Source organism: Ptiloglossa arizonensis, chromosome 1, assembly GCF_051014685.1.
Source record: "Ptiloglossa arizonensis isolate GNS036 chromosome 1, iyPtiAriz1_principal, whole genome shotgun sequence".
Classification (NCBI taxonomy): domain Eukaryota; kingdom Metazoa; phylum Arthropoda; class Insecta; order Hymenoptera; family Colletidae; genus Ptiloglossa; species Ptiloglossa arizonensis.
In genome coordinates, this window is record NC_135048.1 from 22,659,162 (window position 1) to 22,685,012 (window position 25,851).

The 25,851-nt window shown below is 35.9% G+C and overlaps 2 protein-coding genes across 3 annotated transcripts in view; one reads left to right on the top strand and one right to left on the bottom strand.

Moving 5' to 3' along the window:
* Rpn2 (Regulatory particle non-ATPase 2) overlaps positions 1–25,851 on the top strand; it is a 126,198-nt gene that overhangs the window by 2,696 nt on the left and 97,651 nt on the right. For both annotated transcript variants that reach the window (XM_076325967.1, XM_076325977.1), the window contains exons 9-10: positions 10,259–10,474; positions 11,868–11,932. In XM_076325967.1, coding sequence (XP_076182082.1) covers positions 10,259–10,474; positions 11,868–11,932 — 281 coding nt within the window. The remainder of the gene's footprint in view (positions 1–10,258; positions 10,475–11,867; positions 11,933–25,851) is intronic.
* LOC143153911 (pancreatic lipase-related protein 2) lies at positions 154–4,895 on the bottom strand. Its single transcript, XM_076325552.1, has 6 exons — positions 4,675–4,895; positions 4,426–4,574; positions 2,379–2,633; positions 1,503–1,691; positions 381–507; positions 154–285 (listed from the first exon to the last, which is right to left on the bottom strand). Exons 1-6 carry the CDS (start codon positions 4,893–4,895, stop codon positions 225–227), a joined length of 1,002 nt encoding a protein of 333 aa, XP_076181667.1. The 3' UTR covers positions 154–224.

Sequence of the window (25,851 nt, forward strand, 5' to 3'; positions counted from 1 at the left end):
GACCTGTAAGATTTATCAGTCTCTTTTTTACAAATGAAAAATCTGATTATGTTCAATAAATTCAGTTTAATTTAGGTTACAGCAAAATCTGCAAACTTTTAATGCATATTAGTTTCAATTATGTAGGGGTCTTGGATTAATTTTAAATTTAAATAACAGAAAACAATTTATTACAATAACAACATTTTGTACAACCTATAGTAAACTTGAAGAATATTATTTTGTTATCCACCAGGTGCGTAGGGTGGTTGACTCAAAGTTTTTACATTGTAAGGGCCTTTGGCACTGTGAAAGAGAAAAGTATTTATTAGACGTAATGCTAATGTCTAAAAGACAAGTATGTGCAAAATCGTATAACAGTAATATAAATATAAATTTACCTGGGATCAAAGGTTACACCACCCATGTATGCATTCGGTCTACCAATTGTCGATACACCCGGAAAACCCTTAGGATCTGTGATAGATACGCTGAAGTATTCGTAGCTACGTGAGTGGGCACATGCACCTTTTGAATAAAATGTGTCGTTAGTATCGTACAAACGAATAATGTATTCTCATTATCTGCAGAAGTTTTCTGTCGATATAACTTGGTCTCTTGCATGCCACGTTAGAAAAGAAATGTCCAGTTTCTTATCAAGTTAAATGCAGTTAAAATTGTTAAAGGTATCCAAAAATGAGTCAAAGCCTTTTGGAAAATAATTTTGATGTTTCGTTGGCATTGCAATCACGTCAGAAGAAAATCATTTCTTCGCTAGTGATTTTTATCTCGAACCAAATATGTATATTCTTTTATATTCTTCATTACACCTTTGTGAATTTGTGTATTTATTTTCTGTCACTCCACAGAGTTCAACAATTCAAAATGGAACACATATTACTTTTATCATGCATTTAACACTAAACTACCAAAGGGATCAATACGATCTGTTTCAAATTTCTTTTTAAAGTTACTTAATTATTAATGATGTCTTTGTCTACAATATTCGTGGACAACTATTGAAATAGACAACTAATAGTATTCGTAAATTAATTTGCCCTTTCCCTGTCTAACATCAAGGACACTTATGTAATTTGAAATAAATAGTACTACCGTCAGTAGTTCTAGCGTTAATAAGTGCACCATTCTTCTTTTTTATTCAGGAAAATATTTTTCTGCAAAATATGAAAAATATCCCCTATTATGAATAAAAGTTACGTGCTTTTTATATGTTCGTATAAGTTATATTCTAGGTAAAATTGGTTCGACAAGGTCACTAAGCTTAGTAAGCTATCACTACTATTTATTGCCTCTACTGTCATTGTGTTCAAAAATAGAACGCGCAGACTCACGATCTATCTTTCTTTCTCTAGAGGTGAGACAGATCAGATCTTGACAGGTCAGCAGCCTCGTTATCTGAGAGATTACAAACTTATTCCAACCCAGATCAGTTAATTTCAACTGTAAGCATTCAACAAAGACTCTTGGAAACCTTATGCGAGCCCGAATCATTTTATACTTACCAAGCAAGTCGTTGTGGCATCCTGGTTGGTTGCTTCCTCCGTTGCAATAGAAATCAGACATGCCGACAGCAGTATCCATGCCCAATTTACCAGCAGCTGTATGAATAATTTGAACGTTTTTCGCCTGTGAACGATCAATTCTACCGTCCGGACCTTTGTTTTCGAACAGTGGTTTGGCTGGATCGAGACCTGTAATTGCAAGAGTAATTTAAACTTTTAGATGATTTTCTTATATTATTACAGTGGTGGTCGTTTTGTATATACTCTAAGAGGAACAATAATTTACCAGGAATCCATATACGGACCTGTCCATGCAAATTATGCACCTGTTGAATTGTTCAATGACACGAGATTTCACAATTTGAAGACACTTTGTTTTTCAGAAAATTATGTCATATGCAATCCAGTATGTTTTATATAGACACAAACTTACATGAAAATTAGACTTGAAGCTTAGGAGAATTTCCTTATAATATAGTGTACAAATACTTTTTCGATCCACTGTAAATTCCACTTTACACTAGAACCATCAAAGTGACAATTTAATCTGTTTCGAATTTTTGAAATAGAGAACAATATTAATACAAATTATATTTGTAAATTAATTTCTTTTTTTCCTTCTAATTTGGAAGATATCTACGTGATCTTGTACAAATAGAATCGTCTATAGTTCATCGTCTATAGTTCTAGCGTTAAAAATGTTTACACAATGTAAACAGTGTATAGGACACGGATAAAAATGACTATACCCCAAGGGAGGTTTACTGTCCGCAGCTTTCAGTTCTCCATTCGTTCTCTCGTGTTCTCACCACTGATGTGGTGCAACTCCCACGCGTTACGATACACCCTGTGTATAATTTTATTTATTTTATTTACCGAGAAGTTGCGCGACGATGCCAGTACTAATCAAAGTTCGGGCCGCTAGACCCATGACGTGAGCACCGAGAGAATGTCCGACCATCGTTGTGTACGAGGCTCTTAAATCCAATTTCGAACGCATGAAATTGGAGAACTCGGCGACATGTTTACCCACAGATGGTACACTCTTCGCTACCTGCGAGTAGATCAGGTTTTTGGCTATGACGCTCCAATCGATGATGATCACGTTGCAGTCTAGAGCCTTGATGTAAGCTGCAAGAGTCATTCTTCGGTTATCCAAAGTGTTGGTGTTCGTACAGCCTAGTCTTGTTAGTTCTCTACGCTGTACGAGTACACCTGGATGATTTCTTAGGGGTGTTCGAAGTTCCATTAATTATAAATATTTTTTTACCTTTTTTGTACATCAATTTTGATTTCGTCTACACTTAATAATTCGATAATCGTGATATTTTATATTTTTGTTAAGAAGATAGTAATGATATTCTCCGCCAAGGACCTCTGCTTGTAACTATTGGCTATTGTAAACAAGTAACAAAGATTGCCTTCTTTTTTTTTTAAATTAAACGGTTAGTTACGACTATCAAAATTAAGTAACAAACGTTATGGTAGCGATTAACCGGATATATTATTTCGGGCAAGCTTTCGATTAAATGATTATCGATTGTGTTACCTTCGTATAATCGACGAATACAACATTGTTATTAGTTCTTGTAGTGTGAAAATAATAACTTTTTTGAAGAGGAGGATCCTTACCTTAGGTCGAATAGTAATCGTTGAAAGAGAATCATTGTCACTGAATTTTTTTCTTCAGAATAACACGAATTTTTTTTCACTCGTTTTAGATGTGTAAACAAATAGAACACTAGAGCAACTTATTCACTTTCGTTGGTGAATAAAAATATTGAACAATAATTGTTTATTTTCGAAAGGACACGATCTAACATCGATAGTTTCTTTGAAGATAAAGATGCAAATGACTTACGAAGGCTTTGTTTTTTTAAATTGGAATTACACGGTTTAAGGGCATTGAAGGTCGCTAAAGTGTCAATTATAATTAAAAACATTGCATCCAGTGTATCTCACCCTGTATAAAGTCGGGAAGAAAGTTGACATACAGTGGATCGAAAAAGTATTTGTACATTATTTTACGAGAAAATTCCTCTAAGCTACAAGTTAATTTTAATGTAAATTTGTGTGCATACTGGGCTGCGTATGACATAATTTTTTTGTCGACGAAAAATGTTCTCGAGTGGATAAAATTCAGAGGCGAAAATTCAACATTATTTTCATTGTTTTAATACAATTCTTTCGGGGGACTTTTTTCACGGTTGAACGATAGAGCGTTAAGAACTGAAAATTTTTTGTAAGAAATTTGTTGTTGCATCTCGCACGATCACGAAGTTGTAAAAAAAATGAAAGTCGTTGCAAGCTCTTCAATCGTTTGAAATCGTTTGAAATCGTTTGAAATCGTTTGAAATCGGTTTGAAATCGTTTGAAATCAGCCTTTACAGTGCCACTTTCTCTTCGATTTTTCAAATACAATTTCGTAATGATGTGAAATAGAGTAAAACTTTTCACACGAAAAATCTTCAGCTCTTAGTGCTCTATGATTCTGTTGCAAAAAAGTCTCAAGAAAACTTGCATTAAAAAAACCAAAGAAAAGAAACATTAAAACCTTCGAGCCTTGATTTCACCTTCTCAAAGAAATCTTTTATGAACAAAAACTATTCTCTACATATGCATCATTATACTCTACGTACACACAAACTTTCTTCAAAATCAGTCTAACAAATAAGAAGAATTTCCCTACACTACAGCGTGCAAATACTTTTCGAAGCCATTGTATATTTCGTTATCCCTACACAACATACAAACAAGAACATACCATCGAATAAACAATGAGTCTCCTCATCACCAATTGTTAAATAAACTCTGATCACAGTCCTATAAATGAAATCCAAATTTCCTCGACTTTCTCCCCAACCTTACACCCCTGACAACTCACCATACAAATAGACAAACAATGAAGTTCATTTTACGTTACCATCGCGAATCAGAGTGCAGGATTTAGAGGTACCACTGCTGGTCCAACCGTGAGTGACCAACATGGTCGGTCTGTACGGCTTCCAATTGCTCACTTCGACACTCTGAACGTTGTTTATCGATAGTAATTGCCCATCCTTTGGATTCTCCCTGAAACCAAGAACACGAGAATCTCGTTCGTATCTCTCGAACAACTTTCATCCCTCTGCTCTAGAATCTCTACTTAAAAATTTCGAAAATTCATTCTCACCTGGTGAAGAGCGTGAAAGTGATCGTGTTCACATTTCCTTTCAATATTTCGAGTTCGTTCACAGTCAACGGTGTTAGGTCGAGTTTGATCAGGTATGGGACTCCAGCCTCGTCAGGGAAGATCGTGTAATTGGCCTGCAACAACGCTGCGAGCAGGCTGGGATAAACTGTAAACAAATCACCAAGTGGTCGTGTAACGTTATTTATACGTGGTTGTTCCATTGTTAATCGAGTTCTTTTTTTTCTTTTTTTTTTTTTTTAATACGAACTCAGGCTTAGACTCGCCGATACAACCATCTCGACGGTTTCGTTCTCACGGGTCGCTACGCGTCACAGAATTCTTTGTAGTCGGACCTCCCTTCTTTTATACGTTTAACCGAAGCGATGGTCGACCACTCGAGCGCTAAACGATTGATAAGTGACACCAACCGACGAACGATCACCGATTCACACCAAATCGACTGTTAGTGTTGGACGTCGCAGCGTGATTCTCACGAGTTTCGGTCTGTCTTCGTGCTTGCGAAACCCTCGTTTCGTTTTCCTTTTCAGAGAAATACCTCCGATGAAACTTATTCATTCTCACCGAGCTGGAAACGAGGAAAAATGGCAAACACGAAATCCGCGGTGGCAGCGAGTCGCGCACTCGATCGATCGAGATTCGATGGAATCTCCGAAAACTCGAGATTATGGATGAAAATTGAGCAACGAAATAGTATTCGTGGAACGAGAATGTTTCCAATGGTGTATACTAAACGTTCACGAACGAACGCGAATGCAAGTATGAGAGAGAAAAGAAATTGTTCGCATTGTATAGCGAAAATTTGTTTCTGTGAAATCGAACGTTCACGATATTCGTTCCGTGAACAAAAATTCTAAGACAACGATAGAAAAAAAAAACTTCTCTAGAAAATGGTGGGTGAAAGGAATGTACAATATTGTACGAGTTGTTCGATGTAGTAATATTTTGAGAAATCGAGATGAGTTATTCTCTACGGGAAATTTTCAATTTCCAGATGATGTTTACCGAATGGAATTAAATCGACTTTTTACTCGCAAAAATGTCGGTTTTCCCGCTTTTTTCGTTTGCGCGTCAAGTATACACAACGATCGTGAGATTCTCGTAAAAGCGTTTCGACATTTGCCGAAAAACTGTTATTTTTCCATTGCTTTTGCTCATTTGTATTTACATTTTCAAATCCACTTGTACAAGTATGTGAACAGCCGGTGGGTGTGTATTCGATTTAATTATAACGAAAATTCACACTGATCTTCCTTTTAGTTAAATGAAGTGCAAGTCGAACGTAACTTTGCGTGGAATATATTAAATTTCTCGACGAAATATTAATTAGGGCTTGGGTAATCCGATGTCTGAGAAATCGCGAAAGCTGTCGATCAGAATTTGCGATTAAACCGGGCAGCATTGTTGTTGTTTCATTCTCAACGTGGACGGTTTGTTTTTATTTTCTTTTTTTTTCGCGTTGCAACTATCATCGATTCGCAATTTCAGAGTTTGCAACATCGACTGAGAAATGCTTGGTTGCGCAGCATCTGCGCAATTGCAAAATGAAACAACGTTTCTGTTATATCGTTGCAATCGTTTGCAAACATTGCACCCATCAAACTTGAATAATATCGAGTTCGAGGTTTTCAGATGCTTCCAGAAAAAATCACGATAGTCTTTATCTTCTTTATCGAACAATAATCGAACGATTCAAAGATTAGACGATTTAGAGTTGTGACAACCTTTTGCCACCGAGACATCATTTGTAAAAAAACTATCGAGTTGCTCTTTCGAATTGAGTTTACGTTTTGGAAATTGCAGAGCTTTAAAGTTTCAGGATTTTCTACGTTGTTAATAACAAATTGTGAATTTTCTATAGTGAAGTCTTCTGGAACGAATTTTATAAATAATTCTAGTGCATGTAACCACATAAATATTAAGTGCAGAGATGAAGGAGATTCTTATTTGGATAAACATTAGAATCTTAATTATTAGTTACAAAATTATTTCCAAATTTTACAAGTAATTGTAGCGCATGTAACCACATAAATATTAAGTGCAGAGAAGGAGATTCTTATTTGGATAAACATTAGAATCTTAATTATTAGTTACAAAATTATTTCCATCGTTTCTCGGTACTATTGCACCGAGTCTCGGTTTGTCAATTTATAAATATCACTTTCGATTGTAATATTGTATCAAAGTCTGTGCTTGTAGCTTAATTTTGGTTGTCTTCGCCTAAGCTGCTGATAAATACTAAAGATGAGCTTCTATAGTTTCCGTTGTCCACTAAACTTAATTTAATTATCTTTAGAAAACGTCCTTCGGAACAAGAAAGAACATACCGATCTGTGTCGTAAATTTTACTTTACGGATTACACGTGATAAATATAGAATAAATTCTATAAAATGATATTGCATAAGATCGACGCGTCTCTATCGTAATTCTTTACTTTAACGTAATTAGAACTTGATACGCGCAATGTCCCGCATTTGTCGCATACTATTGCACTATTCGAATATTTCTCACGTAATTGTCTTTTTGCAGTTAGGATAGAATTGTTTCACCGACGATAAATTACATTTTATTCTATTACGTGTCGCTTCTGTTGCACAATTGCAGCATTCTCTTTTTCTAGTTGATTCCTCATCTTTCGCCATTTTTATTTTCGCATTCTTCCCATTTATATTTTCCGTAGCATTTGTAACATCATTTTATGAATTGGATACGTTCTAGCGTCATTGATTTGTTTTTTAACGAATTCATCGGTTAAGTCGTTCGAAGTTATTATTTGCTCGCTCAGTTTTTTAGAAACATTTCGATAAGCTGAAATATTCGACACGATAGAAACAGTTTAATTTGAAGATTATCTAATTGGTGGACTCGACCAGCCTCTCCCTCTATCTTTTCAAGGATGATTAAATTTTCTCATCGTTTACACAACAATTAGATCGTATGCTAGTTTCTTCTTTTTCATTCCAAAATCCATTCCGATGTGTCGAGGAAATACTTTTCCCAAATTATCTGTATTATTCTATATAATTTACTGCAATGGTCGATAAATTGTACTTCACAAATAAAGCAATAAAAAACGAGGTCAACTTCACGACGACGACCTAGAAAGTAGCGACAATGAAATTTATGTAACGAATTACAATTTACTTAAATACCGATACCGATAGTGAAATAATAGTTCCGATAAGAAGGCGTAGAATGTCATTATAAATTTCGAGCGATAGTGAAATTGAAAACTCGGAAGTAGTTTAAGGTGTCATAAATTAAGTCAAAGTTTGGCACGCAATCATAAGTGAAGGTGCGAGCATTGGTAAAATAAATTTCTCGTCCATTGTCCGTAAATATTGGCAGAAGATCTAGTAAAATTGTACAATTGGTATTATTTTATTGGAACACCGAAACGAAAAAGAAAGCACGCTTCGGATAGAATAGAAAAACTAAAAGTGGAGAATAATAACGTAGTTATTTGTTGCTCTGGACATGTGCAAGTTTCGGCACAGGAAGATAAACGAATAATTATTCCGTTTTGTATTTAATACTCATTGGAATTGTAAATTGCAAATTCTAAATTATACGGTAGTGCTATTGTCCGTCTAAAAGAAACCAAAAGTGGTTAAAGATTACTTATAATGACACTTTATACTGGAAAAAACTAAGTTTTTTTAAACACACTCGAGTATATACGGTGGTGGATAATAATATTATTCAAAATGCCCAAGTTAAAAAGAGACTAGGTATTTCTGTAATATTTGTTATTCCTTGATTTCATTTTTGTTCATACTTCCAAGTACAATTATCGAAACATAAATTGTATCACAATTAATTCAGCGGTGAAAGGGACAAAACGCAGGCGTCGATTATTGTTTGCAAGAGTACGAAATACAATAAAACCGTGCGGCATGTAAATCGAAAACAAAAGATGATCAAGAGAGATGCAGAATGTCAAAGAGAATATTTCATCAACGTGATAACGGATTAAAAGCTTCCTTACAGATTTTCATTATTCCGTGGTGGAATAGGTCACCGTTGTTAGCTTAGTGGAAACAAAGTGGGGAAGAAGGCATCAGAGGAGACTCGATTTTTCATCGTAACGCGTAATATTTCGACGGAGACGCGCCCGCGGAGTTTTGCGCATAATCTTCGTCCATTTATTCGCGAAATTCGTTGGCCTGTCCGCGAAATAACGGACTCCTCGGGACGCCGTATTTCTTCGTGGGACGATTACCTCCGAGAAACAACGAAATCCACTTACTGCTGGTGGAAAAATAGGTGCAGGACAAACTGCGTCACTTTGTCAGGGTTATTCTACCTGTGCAAAGCTCAAGTGAATGGGCTTTCGGACTAAGGTGGAGACTACTTGTCGAGTTTCATCGTATTCGCATATTCGAACATTTCTATGATTCGAATATTCGAACGGTATTCGAATATTTGAACACTTCGATGATTCGAATATTCAGCGAGTAGAATTCGAATGGTATTCGAATATTTGAACACTTCGATGATTCGAATATTCAGCGAGTAGAATTCGAATGGTATTCGAATACTTAAATACTTTGATGATTTGAATATCCAGCGAGTAGAATTCTGGTGGTATTTGAATATTTACGTACTTCGATGATTCGAATATCCAGCGAGTAGAATTCTGATGGTATTTGAATATTTACGTACTTCGATGATTCGAATATCAGGGAGTAGAATTCGAATAGTATTCGAATATTTGAATACTTCGATGATTCGAATATTCAGCGAGTAGAATTCGAATGGTATTCGAATACTTGAATACTTCGATGATTCGAATATCCAACGAGTAGAATTCGAATACTGTTCGTATACTATTCGAATACATTGTTCGGTGTTCGTAATTGTATATGGATAGTTTCTTAATCATCTTTTAAGAATAATATTTGAATGCTTCAGTACTATGAAATTACGAAATTCTGGGTGACACGGTTTCTCCCTTTCTGCGTTACGTTGCTATCTTTCGAATCAAATGTAACGTAATTGTCCCGCCTGATACGGATTAAAAGGTTGTCGCAAGCATGTCGCGTGAGCGATGAACGTGATCTTCTCTTGAGGTTTCTTTGCTTCTTTTACGCCGTTAATCCGTTATGTCTGGCGTGGTATCTTAATAAGTTGTTGGATAGATTTTTGCGTGCGTTGATCTGTACAAGGTGATCCAGAGACATCGAAAACCCAACCCAACTCTTTAATTACCTTGAAAAATGCAAAGTATGTACGAAGATAAATAGTGTACTCGTTCTTCCTTACCGTGTAACATTTATTTCGATCGAAGAAATTTTTTCACGAAACTAGTTCATAAATCGAACGAAACGAAAGGTGACTCGTCTTTGAGATTCAATTCCGCTCGATAGAACGCGTTCCCCCGACAGAACACCTTTTACTTCAATTCCGTAGTTGTAAAATTCATTTTCGAACATTACGGGAGTCCCTTTGTCTCCGGTGACTAGCTTAATAAAATTTCGCGGAAGAAAACCGACGAACGGCGTCGTGGAGTTTTATTCCAGTAAACTTTTACATTTCCCTTCTTTCTGTCCTTTCTTTTTTTAGTACGCTCAAGAAACACAGCACGAGAAGATCCTTCGAGGATTAGCCGTCGGCATTGCCTTCACCATGTACGGCCGTCTCGAGGAAGCCGATCCTCTGGTAACTTCCCTCTGCGCCGATAAGGATCCGATACTTCGAAGGAGTGGCATGTACACGCTTGCGATGGCCTACTGCGGCACCGGGAACAATCAGGCCATCCGGAAGCTGTTGCACGTTGCTGTAAGTTTTCATCGCGTATTGCAGAACGGGGTACTGGACTACTTGAATACTTTAATATTTGAAAATTTCAACGATAATCGGATGCTACAAGTCAACTTCTAGCATTTGAGTATCCGAGTATCATCATTCGAGTAATATTAGAATACTCGAGAAGTCGAATATCACTATCGGAGTAGTATTCGAATACTCGAGCACTTGAATATAAGCATTCGAGTAGTGTCTGAATACTTGAGTACTTGAATGTAAGCATTCGAGTAGTGTTCGAATACTCTAGTACTTGAATGTAAGCATTCGAGTAGTGTTCGAATACTCTAGTACTTGAATATAAGCATTCGAGTAGTGTTCGAATACTCTAGTACTTGAATATAAGCATTCGAGTAGTGTTCGAATACTCTAGTACTTGAATATAAGTATTCGAGTAGTGTTCGAACATTCGAGTACTTGAATATAAGCATTCGAGTAGTGTTCGAATACTCGAGTACTTGAATATAAGAATTCGAGTAGTGTTCGAATAGTATTTGAATAATGTTTCGTCCTCCAATGCACGTCGATTTTTACTTTTCATCTCAACGGTCAATATTTACTATTTATACTAATTTATATTTATATGTTTGCGACGAGTATAACTCGTTTCGTTTTGATAGTTGTTTACATTCATAATCGCCCGTTTAAATCAATGTCACAGATAGTGTCACGTTATCACTATTGTATGGGATTAAATTGTCAAGAAATTAATCCATGTAACACACAACGATCATTGAAATTATATGCCAAGAGTTCGATTAATTGATACGCAGCAAGCTTTATACTTGAAAAATAAATTCGACAGTTGAAGTGTAATTACGTTACAATTATCTCAAGGATCCTTTCATTGGAACATTAATTATTCACAGTCGAAGAGTTACTATTTAATCGTTTAAAATTATCGAAGCGATAGTGTACAAATTCTTAAGTGGACGCTGTAATAAGCCGACAAAAACATTTCAAGGTTGAGAAATATACGTCTAGATGTTCTTTACTTTGTTTATTCGATAATGCTAACCTTCAATTCCATTTATGATGTTGAAACGAGTGTATTCAAACATTCGAGAGTATTTTCTGAAAAGCTGATAAAAGCATTAGCACTGTGCAAAAATTTCAACCCTTTTTTTCTCTAACTTCTGATACTGTTGTGGCATTGATAAGTAATCCAATGAATTAATAGTGCAATTTTTGTTGTTATTTAAAACCACCTGCTATTTTGCAGGCAATTTATCTATCCCATTTGCTCTGTAATCCATTTCGTTATTCGAAAGCGAGAATTATTGTAATTTGTGTATTCCAATGTCGATAGATGTCCTTTTGGATGTTTATTAACTGACCTCGCCAGTAATGTAAACGTATATGTCGCTAGGTTTCTGATGTGAACGACGACGTTAGACGAGCTGCGGTTACCGCCCTGGGATTCCTCTTGTTCAGGTGAGTGACTCTAAACAATATTTAAGCAAATCGATATACGTGACCCCGAAGAATGTGAATTCTTCGATATTTGGGTCGTATCGGTGTCCTGGAAATACCAAGCTTGTCTAAATGACCCAGATTCGCTGTTTTAATCCATGGGCGTCTTAATTCAAAATTAAGTTCAAATATTTTCAACAAAAGTTGAACTATGTGAAAACCTCGACATTATTTTCAATAAAACTAATAAAGTTTGCGGGTAAGATGATTTACGATTTACGAAAATATGTATAATATAAGACTCGCTTGATCCAAACTTTGATCGATGGTTTTGTTTGTTTACCATCGTTATTAACTCATTACTCGTTGCAAGCGTTGCTGTTTCAGATGTATATTTTGTTTCGTTTTCAATTATTCCGAATTAACAAAATTTGATTGCATTTGGTTAAAAGTATACGATATGAAACAATCTAGAATGAACATTGAGAAAAGTTTCGTGCAATCAAAGTGTTGATAGTGCCCAGTGGAAGTTACTTTTCAGCCACTGTTTCTTCAACATTCTGCCGGGAGATATGTTGAGAAAAAGTGGAATTCGAGGCGGTGAAGTTTTCATATTTATATGTTAATTTCAAAGACCATCGTCGGATTCGGTGCTCTCTATTAATAATTTATTGCGGTTCGGAACTTAAGGATTTAAGCATTTGCTACGATCTTCGTTTCATTTTGATTACACGAAACGAAAGAAGCTTATTTGTATGAAAATTACCATCTCGGTACTGAATTATTGAAACTGGCGCTTTTCATTTCATCGCGATGGAAGTTTCTACTCGAATTGGGACCATTTGTCGAATTCTTCGGTATTCGAGTATTTGAACAGGTATTATTTGTGTATTCGAATAGTATTCGGATACTCGACACACGAAGCAGTTTGAGTGAACGTGACAAGGAAACGAACAATCGTAACAATCCAAATGATGGTCCAGTAGTTTAATATTGTATTGGCCACGTGTAACGGAGCTTATCTATATTATCAGGGCGATTGCGGAAGCGCAAGATTTGCGACATTTTCCAGTAAATACCTTATCAAAGAAAATCATTGTTTCGAGTGTCGACCTTCTCGTCTTTCGTGGTGCTATCAAGTTCCGCTTCGCGTTTGACTATTTGTTTCAAGCAGAGCCTTTACAAACGGACTTGTTATTCGAAGATAGAAAACTTGAACGTGTGCACATGCAACATACAAACCATATCGTACATTCTGATCGAAACCTCGATTCTCACAACGTTGGGGGTCCTGATCCGATAATGAAACGGATCGTCGGAAACGGACAGTTTTGTTAATTATTTCTCATGTCCACAAATTAATTTTGAATACAATTTCATTATTTTTACCGGTCATTTAAATCAGGTCGAGTAAATCGTTAAACACCTCGTTTGATATTTATATCCGAAAGATCTTATTAATTAAGAATCGTGAACATCGTATTATTAATTATTTCTCACCCTTGCAGTGTTATTTTTGCATTTAAAATTTAGTTTCCAATCGATCAAACTGTCAAAGAGAACAAAATAGAAAAATACGTATAATTGAAGTTATTTTCAGTCGTGGATACATCTGTGAAGCAAACAACGTTTGTCGAGTGATATTTGTAATTTAAAGAAGGGAAATGATTTTTTAAATTTGAAAAATAAAAATTCCTCGTCGAGTGTAAATGAAAGTATCGATATCACGTGCCAACAAAAGTGTAACAAAAGTTTAATCAAGTGCACTATTTGCAGAAAATGTTCTGTTATCAACTGTGCAACACGTGAACTTGATATACAATGCGAACGCCTCTGTACCAGTTGATACCATTCAGTCAATGGCAGGGACGAGCAAGCAGTGCGTGTCAAAATTACGATAATCGTGTAGACGATTAACTGACAGCCGCTTCGAATCACGGTTTAATTGAATGTAAATGCGTGACTAATTAGTCATGTCGTTCGACTATGTAACGCACAAATAAACCCCTTGCGTATGCTGTCTCTTTGTTCGACGATCTTCGTCCGAAGCTGCTGGTTGGTTCACCGCCGAAGCGCGGCAATTTCAATGAGAATTGCGAAATAGAAAGCGGAAAACGTGGTGCAGGGCAATAAATTTTATCGTTGAGATTGGCTCGCCGAGATCCGTGTACGAACATCGTAGTGATTCATGAATAACTGTTGAAATAACACGTGTCGAGTAAACAAAACGCCTTTTCCCTCAGTTTTACGTTAATCGCAGCTTATTTTATAACTCGCGCGATTGAATTTACAATTCGTTCAATCGTTTCGATGCATCGTTGTTTCGATCGAAGCTGCACCGTCTAATATCGTTATTGAAGGATCGAGGCGATACTATTATATTTTTAGATATAACTTTAATTAAATACAAAGCCTAGGCGGGTATCGTGACGAGACACAATTTGATTCTTCGTTCGTTGTTACTTTCCGTGAACAGTTTCCAGAACGCGTGTATCTTTTCTTTAATTAATACACGATTATTGGTTTCTTTTTTATCGTACATTTCCGTGCAATTGCATGCGATTGGAAGGTTCAATTTTGAAATTTCTCTCCCGCGTAAGCCTGGAAACGATACAGCGGACCACGTTGATGATAAATTGCAAGCTAATGCAATTTAGTCGTTCGTTACGAAGTACCATAGCCCATGCTCGAACTACTTGTTGAATTTGTACACTTTTATATATTTGAGGACACTTTCGAAACGAAGAGTTTCGTAGATCTTGTCAGCTACCTCCGGAATTGTCGCGCGGGAAAGGTCAAGAACCACAACTCGAGAACTTATCCTAGAAGGAATTCACAAGTGAAATTGATCTTTTACGACTGCGGCACTTAAAAGTTTTCAGTTGACCGAGCTTCTCGATCCCCGCCACGTATCCCGACGTTCGAGTACTCCGATCGAACTTCGTACAAATTCTGAACGCTCTAACGACAAATAAATTTAATTTCGTTATCGCGAATTTCACCAGGGGAGCCTCGAAGCGTTTCCAGATTTCGATCAGTTCTCGTTTCAAAGCCCATCGAAAGTTTTCGAATCTTTCGTTTCACGGTGCAGACCACGGGGAACCGTTCACCTTTCGTCCGATACCCTTTCGTTTTATCAGACGGAACGCGTGGAACTTTTTTAATACGCCGACTTATTGCGTATCCCATAGAATTGATCGACAATCGGTAGCCAAAGGCACGAACCATTCCGACGTCGATAGTTTTCATCTCTCGGTATTTGACGGATTGAAAGTTCCTTTCATTTCGTCCGTTACCTCTCATTCCCTAGAGCTCCTCGTGGTCGTTCTCGTTTCACGATTTTATGGTATAGTTTTCGCGGTCGAGAGCTCCGCCGTTAATCCGCGCCAACATTCTTCCATTAAACAGGAGGGACGCCACGGATCGATCTCACTCGTCAGAAGTCCCTTTTTCTCACCAGTTCTTGGGACAGAGCGATGGAAAGTCGTGATAATTCGCCCGATCTCCGTCGGCTTAGATTGTTACCCAAGTGACCAAGGGACGCGGTGTTCACACTCGTGGGACACACATGCACACATTGGTAGAGATTTTTACTAACCGAGGGACAGTCGTGTCAGTTCCACTTGACTCTTCGGATACTACTCGAATATTTGACTCTTCGAATAGTATTCAAATATCTGACTCTTTGGATACTACTCGAATATTTGACTTTTTGGATACTACTCGAATATTTGACTCTTCGAATACTATTCAAATATTTGATTCTTTGGATACTACTCGAATAGTTGACTCTTCGAATACTACTCGAATATTTGACTCTTTGAATACTACTCGAATATTTGACTCTTTGGATACTATTCAAATATCTGACTCTTTGGATACTACTCGAATATTTGACTCTTTAAATACTACTCGAATATTTGACCTTTGGATACTACTCAAATATTTGATTCTTTGGATACTACTCGAATAGTTGACTCTTCGAATACTACTCGAATATTTGACTCTTTGGATACTACTCGAATATTTGACTCTTCGAATACTATTCAAATATCTGACTCTTTGGATACTATTCAAATATCTGACTCTTCGAATACTATTCGAATATTTAACTCTTTGGATGCTATTCGAATATTTGACTCTTCGAATACTACTCAAATATTTGACTCTTTGGATACTACTCGAATATTTGACTCTTCGAATACTACTCAAATATTTGACTCTTTGGATACTACTACACTATTTGACTCTTCGAATGTACCTAAAGGAATGATGTATAGAAGAAATAATTCTGAAGTGATAAATAAAATTGTTCCAAATTCTATTTATTTCGGAACACTTCGAGTATGACATCCTCGGAGAGTTCTTTTTCGTATTATTAACAATACTTATCGATGAAAAATTTATTAACGACAAAGCAAATTCTAGGTACTTAACACGATCACTGTGACACGGGACACATACACCAATCATATTTCATTGGACATTCCTGACATTCTAAAAGAATATCTTCCTAATTTTTCTTCTACCATCTTGTTTCAAATTTACATAAAATAAATGAACATTCTATGTTTCTATTCCTCCCCTATTGTCGTATATGAGAATTTAATATATAAATATAACTACTCTATGCCGTAAAATATAAAAGTCCCCGAAGAAGGTAACGCAGTAAACGTGTTAACCCTTAGCTCGATTAGTCGCTCCGTGTAAGAACATTCTCGGCAGATGTTCTTCGGAAATAACGCGTTTAAAGCGCCTTTATCGTAAACCAGGCCATTGGAATATCCTGAACAACATATCACCTTCCTTAGATGTGATTGTTTTCCTTAGTTTTGAGAAAAACGTGAAACAAGTTTATTTCACTATGACAGTAAAAATACACAGTAGATTCCACTATGAGAGTAAAAATAGACAATAGATTTCACTATGGTAGTAAAAATACACAGTAGATTCCACTATAAGAGTAAAAATAGACAATAGATTTCACTATGGTAGTAAAAATACACAGTACATTCCACTATAAGAGTAAAAATAGACAATAGATTTCACTATGGTAGTAAAAATACACAGTAGATTCCACTATAAGAGTAAAGATAGACAATAGATTTCACTATGGTTGTAAAAATACACAGTAGATTCTACTATAAGAGTAAAAATAGACAATAGATTTCACTATGATAGTAAAAATACACAGTAGATTCCACTATGAGAGTAAAAGTAGACAATAGATTTCACTATGGTATTAAAAATACACAGTAGATTCCACTATAAGAGTAAAAATAGACAATAGATTTCACTATGGTAGATTCCACTATAAGAGTAAAAATAGACAATAGATTTCACTATGGTAGTAAAAATACACAGTAGATTCCACTATAAGTGAAAAATAGAAAATAGATTTCACTATGGTAGTAAAACTACACAGTAGATTTCACAATGACGGTAAAAATAGACAATAAAGATTCCACTCTGACAGAAAAAATTTCACTACCCTCGACAAGGTCCCCTAATTCAAAGTACCGAACGAAATAATGTAATGGCGCGTGGGCGATCTGCAACCTTAACGAATCGTCCGATCGCGAACCGACACGCGACTTTCTCGTTTAAGGGACAATAAAAACTCTCTTCTGACATTAACAGAAGGGCCAATCGAGTCTACCGTCGGCGCGATAACTCCGAGGTAGTCCCTAATTCTTCCAGTAGCGAATAAACAATGGTCGGCGCTCACGAAGCGATTCCTTATCGGCCTACGGCACCGCGAAGAGGAGCAACGATATTAAACGTGGGTCGACGATCCGACCTTATCGAGCCTGCGAAAGCCCCGCGAAAGGTACGATATAAAAACGAGCGTCTCGAAGGCTGATCGATCGAAAACGGAAAGAGGAAAGTGAGAAGATACGCTTGATCTGCGCGAAGCCTCGAGATAAATAATGATCGAAACCCACTGGTGCTGGAGAAACGCGATTTTCAGACGCTCGTGCTAACAGGATTTGTAAATCGGCACCCTTGGTTGTTCAGTGTGAAGACAACGGGTTCGGTTCGTTCAGTTGATCGTACTTTGGTTTTAGAGAGTGAAAAATTTGTCTAATGGGAATTTAGCGATAATGTTGCTAGATGAAGACACCTATAATTATACCTATAACCTATAGTAGTAGGTGTAAGTATAAGTATAAGTAGGTATAGATATAATTATACCTATAACCTATAGTAGTAGGTGTAAGTACAAGTATAAGTAGGTATAGATATAATTATACCTATAACCTATAGTAGTAGGTGTAAGTATAAGTATAAATAGGTATAGATATAATTATACCTATAACCTATAGTAGTAGGTGTAAATATAAGTATAAGTAGGTATATGTATAATTATACCTATAACCTATAGTAGTAGGTGTAAGTACAAGTATAAGTAGGTATAGATATAATTATACCTATAACCTATAGCAGTAGGTGTAAATATAAGTATAAATAGGTATAGATATAATTATACCTATAACCTATAGTAGTAGGTATAGTAGAGAACACTCGCGTGTTCAAACGTATGATCAGTATTACCAAAAGTACTGTGAATATACAGTATGTGTACAATTCGGCACATTCGGATTTATTTCAAACGTAAATATACAGAGTGTTAACCGACGAGTGGTAATCATCGGGCAGATGGTGATTCCACGTGCGAAAATAAGTCGGAAAAAGAAGGAATAACATTTTTCCATTCGATGCTTCGTTTACGAGGAAATCGAGTTTGAAAGTGTGCAAATGATACATTTGTTATTATTAGGTGATACTCAGCCGGTGAGTTTGAAAATTTGTAGACAATACGTATCATTACTTGGTACCACTCGTTCGGTAACACCCTGTATAATATCTAATATATTTGTAAATACCGAAAAGGGCTTAGAATTTAACTGTCAGAACCACATCGCACTTAAAACAAGAAATTATATCGTGGCATTAAGTTTCTTTTTTCTAAATTATATATCTGTTTAATAATATATCTCATATATTATCTTTTCTCTAAATTATATATCTTTTTAATAATGTATCTCATATACTATCTTTTCTCTAAATTATATATCTTTTTAATAATGTATCTCATATACTATCTTTTTTCTAAATTATATATCTTTTTAATAATATATCTCATATACTATCTTTTCTCTAAATTATATATCTTTTTAATAATGTATCTCATATACTATCTTTTCTCTAAATTATATATCTTTTTAATAATGTATCTCGTATACTATCTTTTCTCTAAATTATATATCTGTTTAATAATACATCTCATATATTACAGAACGATATTATGTGCCAATAATTATACTTGGTTGTTACTATTTATAGAACAACCTTCCAATTATCGTCCATCGGCAAGCTAATTTCGGAGTGCCTACGATGATATTCATTTATCGAAGGAACACAGGTGTACCGTAACGCACGGTCGTCGGTTAACTCATCGTTGTTTCTGCCCCGACCGATGCTAAAAATTCGCGAACCGTTCCCGTTGTGCCACGCGCTACGGATTTCACTGTACAATTCTTGCTTCGTAATCAAGATATCAGATAGTCGAGGGAAAAATCTTCCCAGGGGATTGACGTTACGTACGAGGGAACTCGTTCGAATTCTTCTTTTCGGTGGATTTAATGAATCGCGATCCGTCGCGGATAATCGATACCGAGGGGGGACCGAGTGGGTAACGGACTCTTGATTGAAAATACTCGATCGATCCACCGGGTGGTTCTCTGAAATGGACTGTCAGCAACGATAAATAGTTGAGACCATCCTTGCACGAAAGAAGGGAATCATTAACGATCGGTTGGTCGCGAGGAATCTTGCCCCGCGCATGTCGTGAACCGTGATTAGGGATAGGAACGATACTGAATCGATACCGGGTCATTACACGCAGGATCGATCACCGTCGCGCTCGAGGAAGTCTGGTAAAATTCAAACATAATACGTAGACCATGTAAAACTAAGGCGAGTTTGTCAATATTGTGTCAGTTTCGTGTTTCTTCGAATTTGTAACATTAAAGTCTACGGGACGTTGAATTTTAGGCCATTCCAGATCCATTACCGTTTGCGTTCGATGCTAAGAACGGACCCGGGACTTATATTAGGGTAAAACGTGTTATAGAAATGATCATCTGTGTGCGAAACACGACATTTGTATATTTAAATGTATCACCAGTATCCCTATCATTTGGATAAGTGGCAAAAAAAAATACTTCCTTATTTGAATGACAATATTCGAATAGTTAAGTATTCGGAGTTTATTCGTAAGATTCGAATACTCGAGTATTCGGACTTTATTCGTACCAATTGAGTACTCAAATATTCGAAGGTTATTCGTAGTATTCGAATATTCGAGTATTCTAAATTTATTCGTGGTAATCGAATATTCGAGTATTCGAAATTTATTCGCGGTAATTGAATATTCGAGTATTCGAAATTTATTCGTGGTAATTGAATATTCAAGTATTCGAAATTTATTCGTAGTAATCGAATATTCAAGTATTCGACATTTATTCGTGGTAATCGAATATTCGAGTATTCGAAATTTATTCGTAGTAATCGAATATTCAAGTATTCGAAATTTATCCACAGTAATTGAATATTCAAGTATTCGAAATTTATTCGTGGTAATCGAATATTCGAGTATTCGAAGGTTATTCGTAGTAATCAAATATTCAAGTATTCGAAATTTATCCACAGTAATTGAATATTCAAGTATTCGAAATTTATCCACAGTAATTGAATATTCAAGTATTCGAAATTTATTCGTGGTAATCGAATATTCGAGTATTCGAAATTTATTCGTAGTAATCGAATATTCGAGTATTCGAAATTAATTCGTGGTAATTGAATATTTGTCAAATATTCGAATAGTAAATTATTCTAGCGGTTGCAACCTTTAATCGTGATCTTGCATTTCATTTGTAAATCACCCGTACAAGCGTGCACAATTTTTAACACGTTACCTGCCGATTCGTCGATTCGATCGCTGCATAGTTGTGCGTAAAGTTTTCGAAATTTCACGTAGTCGGAACCCTTTTTCGGCTCGAGAACTTCTGCTCGCGAGTAATCGAATATTTACCGTGACTGCGAGTCGAAGTGCGAAGGACGCCTAAGACACGACCTAAATTCGAGTATCAAAAAAGCTCTGGGTTCGCGTTTCACGTTCGAAGGACACGTTGTCGATGCGATGGTGGTTTTGGTTTTGTAAACTCGTAGAGGAGTTATCACGGAGGTCGCGTATGAAAATTTGATAAAGGAGATTACGTCCTTGGTCCACAGTGTTTCCGGATCAAGAGGTCTTCTACTATGGATCGCCATAAAAAAAAAAAAGCACCTATCTTGGCGAATTTCGACTCGAATATTATTTCAAATACATTTTTCAAACGTAGCATATTTATTTCTAATCATTCTCGAAGAAATTACATTAACTATCTTCTCTATACGAATCAATAATCTACACACAGGAGATCGTGTATCGGATAATAAAAAGCATCTTCGTTGAAACGAATTTTTTCTTCAAAAGATTAACGTTTCGTTCTCGTTCGTTTAACGATCGTTCCAATAGAAGTGGCTGAATTTTACCGAAAAATTGTTCAAATAGATCGAAAGTGGACGCGTTGCTCGCCGATGGCCGATCAAAGATGGCGATCGCTTTGTGCATGGTAAATTTCTTATTGATCGGTCCATTGGTCCCGGAGCTTTCAGAGACGTCAATTAGGAAAAAGTAATTATTAAAATTAATTCACTCGGTGTGAATCGGGGTTACGTAAAATTAAGACGATGAAAGTGCACGTAAAATTCATCGCTGCTTCCGTCTACAAACGCAAACAGGTTTGGACGAATTTAGGGCACGCAAGATCCGCTAAGCTCGATTTTAATCAACGCCGGTAATCGGAGGATAAATGTAAATTAATTTCTCCGAGGACGAGACGAGGATTTCCATTCGCTAAATGGGATTCGCGAATCGTGACCAGATTACTCGACGAGACCTTTTCGTCGTCAAAGTCTGCCGATTGATTCCCATTATGGATGCGATAATGTATGCATATTACTTGACTCCGTCGCTGAGAGATGCGAAGAGTATTTATTTTAATAAATCGCTAATGAATTCGAACAACCGTATGCTTATACGCGGTTAATCGTGACTTCCATTTCTCGTGTGCACAGTGTTCTCGTTCTTTCTCGTTTAAAATGATGTTCCTTTTTGCAACAATTAATTGTAATATGGCTTCAGAACGATTTTTAACACGAATTAACGTTTGTATCGATAAAATGATTCTTCGAACGGTTAGCTGTGCAATTTATTATATATAACCATTTCAATTTAATCCCTTGAGTCACTTCTGATCCAATAATGTCTAATACATAGAATAAAACCTAAAATGGAATATTTGAGTGGCAAGTTAACGGAGAGGGACAAATAATCGTGAAAGAGTTAACGAAGTCCAACGTATCGTAGAATTTTTGTGCCATTTTCTCGTGCTGTGCTATCGACTTTATCGAAAATTTTTGTATAACAAAATTTTGGGAATTTCATTTAGAACAACTTTCATCGTGGGAGTGCCGACGGAAAAGCAATTTCTCAAAATAATAATTTGACATTTCGGTTACATTTTCGGGACTGGTATTGATAAATTTGTTTTCGCTTCTCGTCCTCATTATTAATCAATTAGTGGAGTTGATTGCAATTGCAATTATTCGAAATAGATGAAAATTTATCGATGGTACTTTTATCGCATAATTGTACAGTTTCAAGTCACGAATTATTTCTCTCTGAACTGGACTTATTTATTTTGATCGAAATAATAAAATGTAACAGTTCCTTTTTTACTTCTTATTGTATCATGTTTTGTACTTTTGAATGCTTACAACGGAAAAGATAAATAAACGTTTCAAAGATAAGCGTAGAATGTCTTTAAGACAGAATTAAAGTGATTTCGGTTGAAAAAAAAATATGTTGAATCTTGTTTGCAATTACAAGCCGTACAAGCACGTGCGCGGTATGTACACATCATCCGAGCGGAAATAAATGAACAATGTATCGATATTTTGGGTTCCAAGGAAATTCGAATTGCGGATAATTTCCTCCTGGTTACTTAATATAATAATACTGTTTCTAATTACAATCTCACTAATACATATTCGCGTGTTAAGTGGTCCTATTGTTGAAATAGGAACTTCAAATATTTGAACAGCTGTGTCGATGCTGTGAGCAGCTTTTATGAAGTAAAAATCAAAATTGCAGTACTCGATAACGGAGATACGAACACATATTGAGACAGCAGACTTGGGAAAAATTTTTTTTTAACGAAAACAAAGACTGGTTATTGGAAAGAACACGTCAGTATGTTATTTCTCGAATCATTATTTCAATATAATCAAAACACTGATTTATTTAGAATAAACTTCGAAATTGCAGGTACTTGAAATAACGGTGTTATCATTTATATAAGAAATGAATATTTAATCGATTATCTAAAAGTCTATTTCTTATTTGTGAATAGAAAGTTAGTAATTTTTTTAACCAAACATCCAACACTTTCGTCTTATTTTTAACCATAGAATACGATACTAAAGTTTATACGAAAACCTATTGGACGTAGGTATACTGTGATCTATTGAACAATTTTGAAACATGTCGGTTACTTCCAAGAGTATTCAATTATTTCATTGTTTCAAGTATAGAATTATTATTTTCAAAGTTATTTCAAGAACTGAGGCAACGCGATCGTATTTCAGAAATGAAATAACAACGAAATAGGATAACACGTTACTCGAGATAGCGTTTCAAATAACATTATTTCAAAAATGCCCGGGTCTGTAGTTAGGCGCAATTGCATTTACTCCGTGTCTGTTTTCGCGATCTATAATGTCGAGAAAGCGTATAGCAATTTTATACAAGGTTCCTCCGGTACCGATTATTTTAAGTCTCTTTTGTTATAATTGGAACGAGTGAAATACAACTTTTGAAACACAAAATGTGACTCGTAGCGTAAACGATAATAAAAGGAGGAAAATTTGTTTTCGGAAATTTAATAATGAGTATTAATAATTCGTTAGAAATATTTTAATTCATAGTGGACGAAAAATAATCACCCAATACCGATCAGTTGTTCAATTAGTATTCAATTAGGTATCGAAAGGCCAACAACGCTAGAAATTGTCGATAAAAGTCATTTACACGTTACTGCAAAATAATATTATGTAAAATTAACTTTTACAAACATCGTGAATAAAATAATTAATATTTTCCTCGTTCGTGTATCGCACATGTGCTCAACCTTCACATTGAATGCATTGCACTTAATTTACTCACGCATTATACATTCCAATGGTTTTTTTTTATTGCTCAGTAACTTCTGTACTTTATCTACTAATTTTATTCTCTTGTTCTTTCGACGTGTCTTTAATTATACGGTGTCGATGAGAATTACTTTTGACAGATATCGAGGAACTATCCCCTATCGTAGTAAGGTCGTGTCGTTCAGTTTATCATGTCGCTCGGACAAGCTGATTTCTACCTGAACTCTGATTAATTATCACGGTTTGCGATGCCAGGAAGTCAGGGTAATATACACAAAGTGACGCGATTATGAAACTTCCCCTATCCCAGAACTTCTATCCTCGCTTATTAGTGCGTAATGCATCGTCCCTTGATGGTGACCTACATGATAAACTAGTTCCCCGAATTGTTAGCTTTTACTTGAATTTGCGCAAAAATTCATTCGTTACTCGGAGAAAGTTTCTTAATCCTTCTACTGTCGCAGTCGATTTTTAAGGATATAATGATAGGTTTGCTCGATAAGTTTCGTCGTTCGATAAGAAATGGAGCTATTAGGTTCGTCGTTTTATTTTTCTAACGATGGTACTAATGTTTGAACATGTGTAAAATTTTATGCAGATCCGTCGACTCGTTTGTATATTTACAGTTCAAAGTTGAAGTATCGTAGTATTTTTTTTGACAGTGAAAAAAACGAGAAAACTTATTGAACAACCTAGTATTTACCATTAAACCGAGGTGAGTTTCTTATTTAAATTTTACAAACAACACGAATTTGTAATACTGAAACTTTATAATATTTTTCTAATTAGCTATCATATTGAACACCGATCATGTAATAGTTGTTAGTCGTCTGAGCATCAGATGGTGATTAAATAAAGATAATTTCAATTGTCAAGCTCGTGAAGTCACTTGGAAAATTGTTATGCTTGGACACTTTGGCAATCGAGAGTTTCTCGTTGAAAAAATACTTTGTTATTGTTCGATGGATAGGTGTATTAATAAAATTCGATTCCTTCGTGAAATTTTTCTCGTCGATAAATTTAGTTTTCATGGGCAATGTCGCCGCCGGGAAATAGGAAGTAACCTGGGGTGACTTTGCCCATGCATATTCCATATATTTTTATAGCGTTTTTGAAGAACTTGTCGGAGCTATGGTTGTGTCGAGGTTAGGTGTAGGTCGATGTAACACGTTCGAAAACCTTCTAGGTGGCTCGTAATTGGACGAAGATCGGCCTCCTGTCGGTTAAGCGCTGGAAAACACTCCATTTTCTGGAAACACTTCGGAGAGGCGTGCATTTTGTACACCGAAACAACAATTTGTTCGGTTCGTGGTGTTTCCTATTCTGTTTTGTCTAGTAAATAAATCTGTGAAGGTTGGACGGTCCACAATTGAGTTCTTAAAAGTTTTCTTACGAGAAACTATAAAATTTCCTTTCGCGATAACGAGTAACGTGTAATATTAATTGTTTAAAAATGTGTCGAAAATTTACGAGAAAAATTCGTGATATTTTCCAGGAAAAATAAAAAGTTGTCAATGTCCCCCTATTTCACGGTAGAATGAAAAATCGACTGAAGTCGATTTCTGGTCCTCCGCCATTGTTAACATCGACTTTATTCGTTCAGCGATGCGTAATTTCGT

Coding starts and splice junctions, on each gene's coding strand:
- LOC143153911 (XM_076325552.1), bottom strand. CDS start 4,895: ATGGAACAACCACGTATAAATAACGTTACACGACCACTTGGTGATTTG. Junction 2,634..4,425: donor CTGCACTCTGATTCGCGATG/GTAACGTAAAAT, acceptor TGACTCTTGCAG/CTTACATCAAGGCTCTAGAC. Junction 1,692..2,378: donor CATCGTCGCGCAACTTCTCG/GTAAATAAAATA, acceptor TTGCAATTACAG/GTCTCGATCCAGCCAAACCA.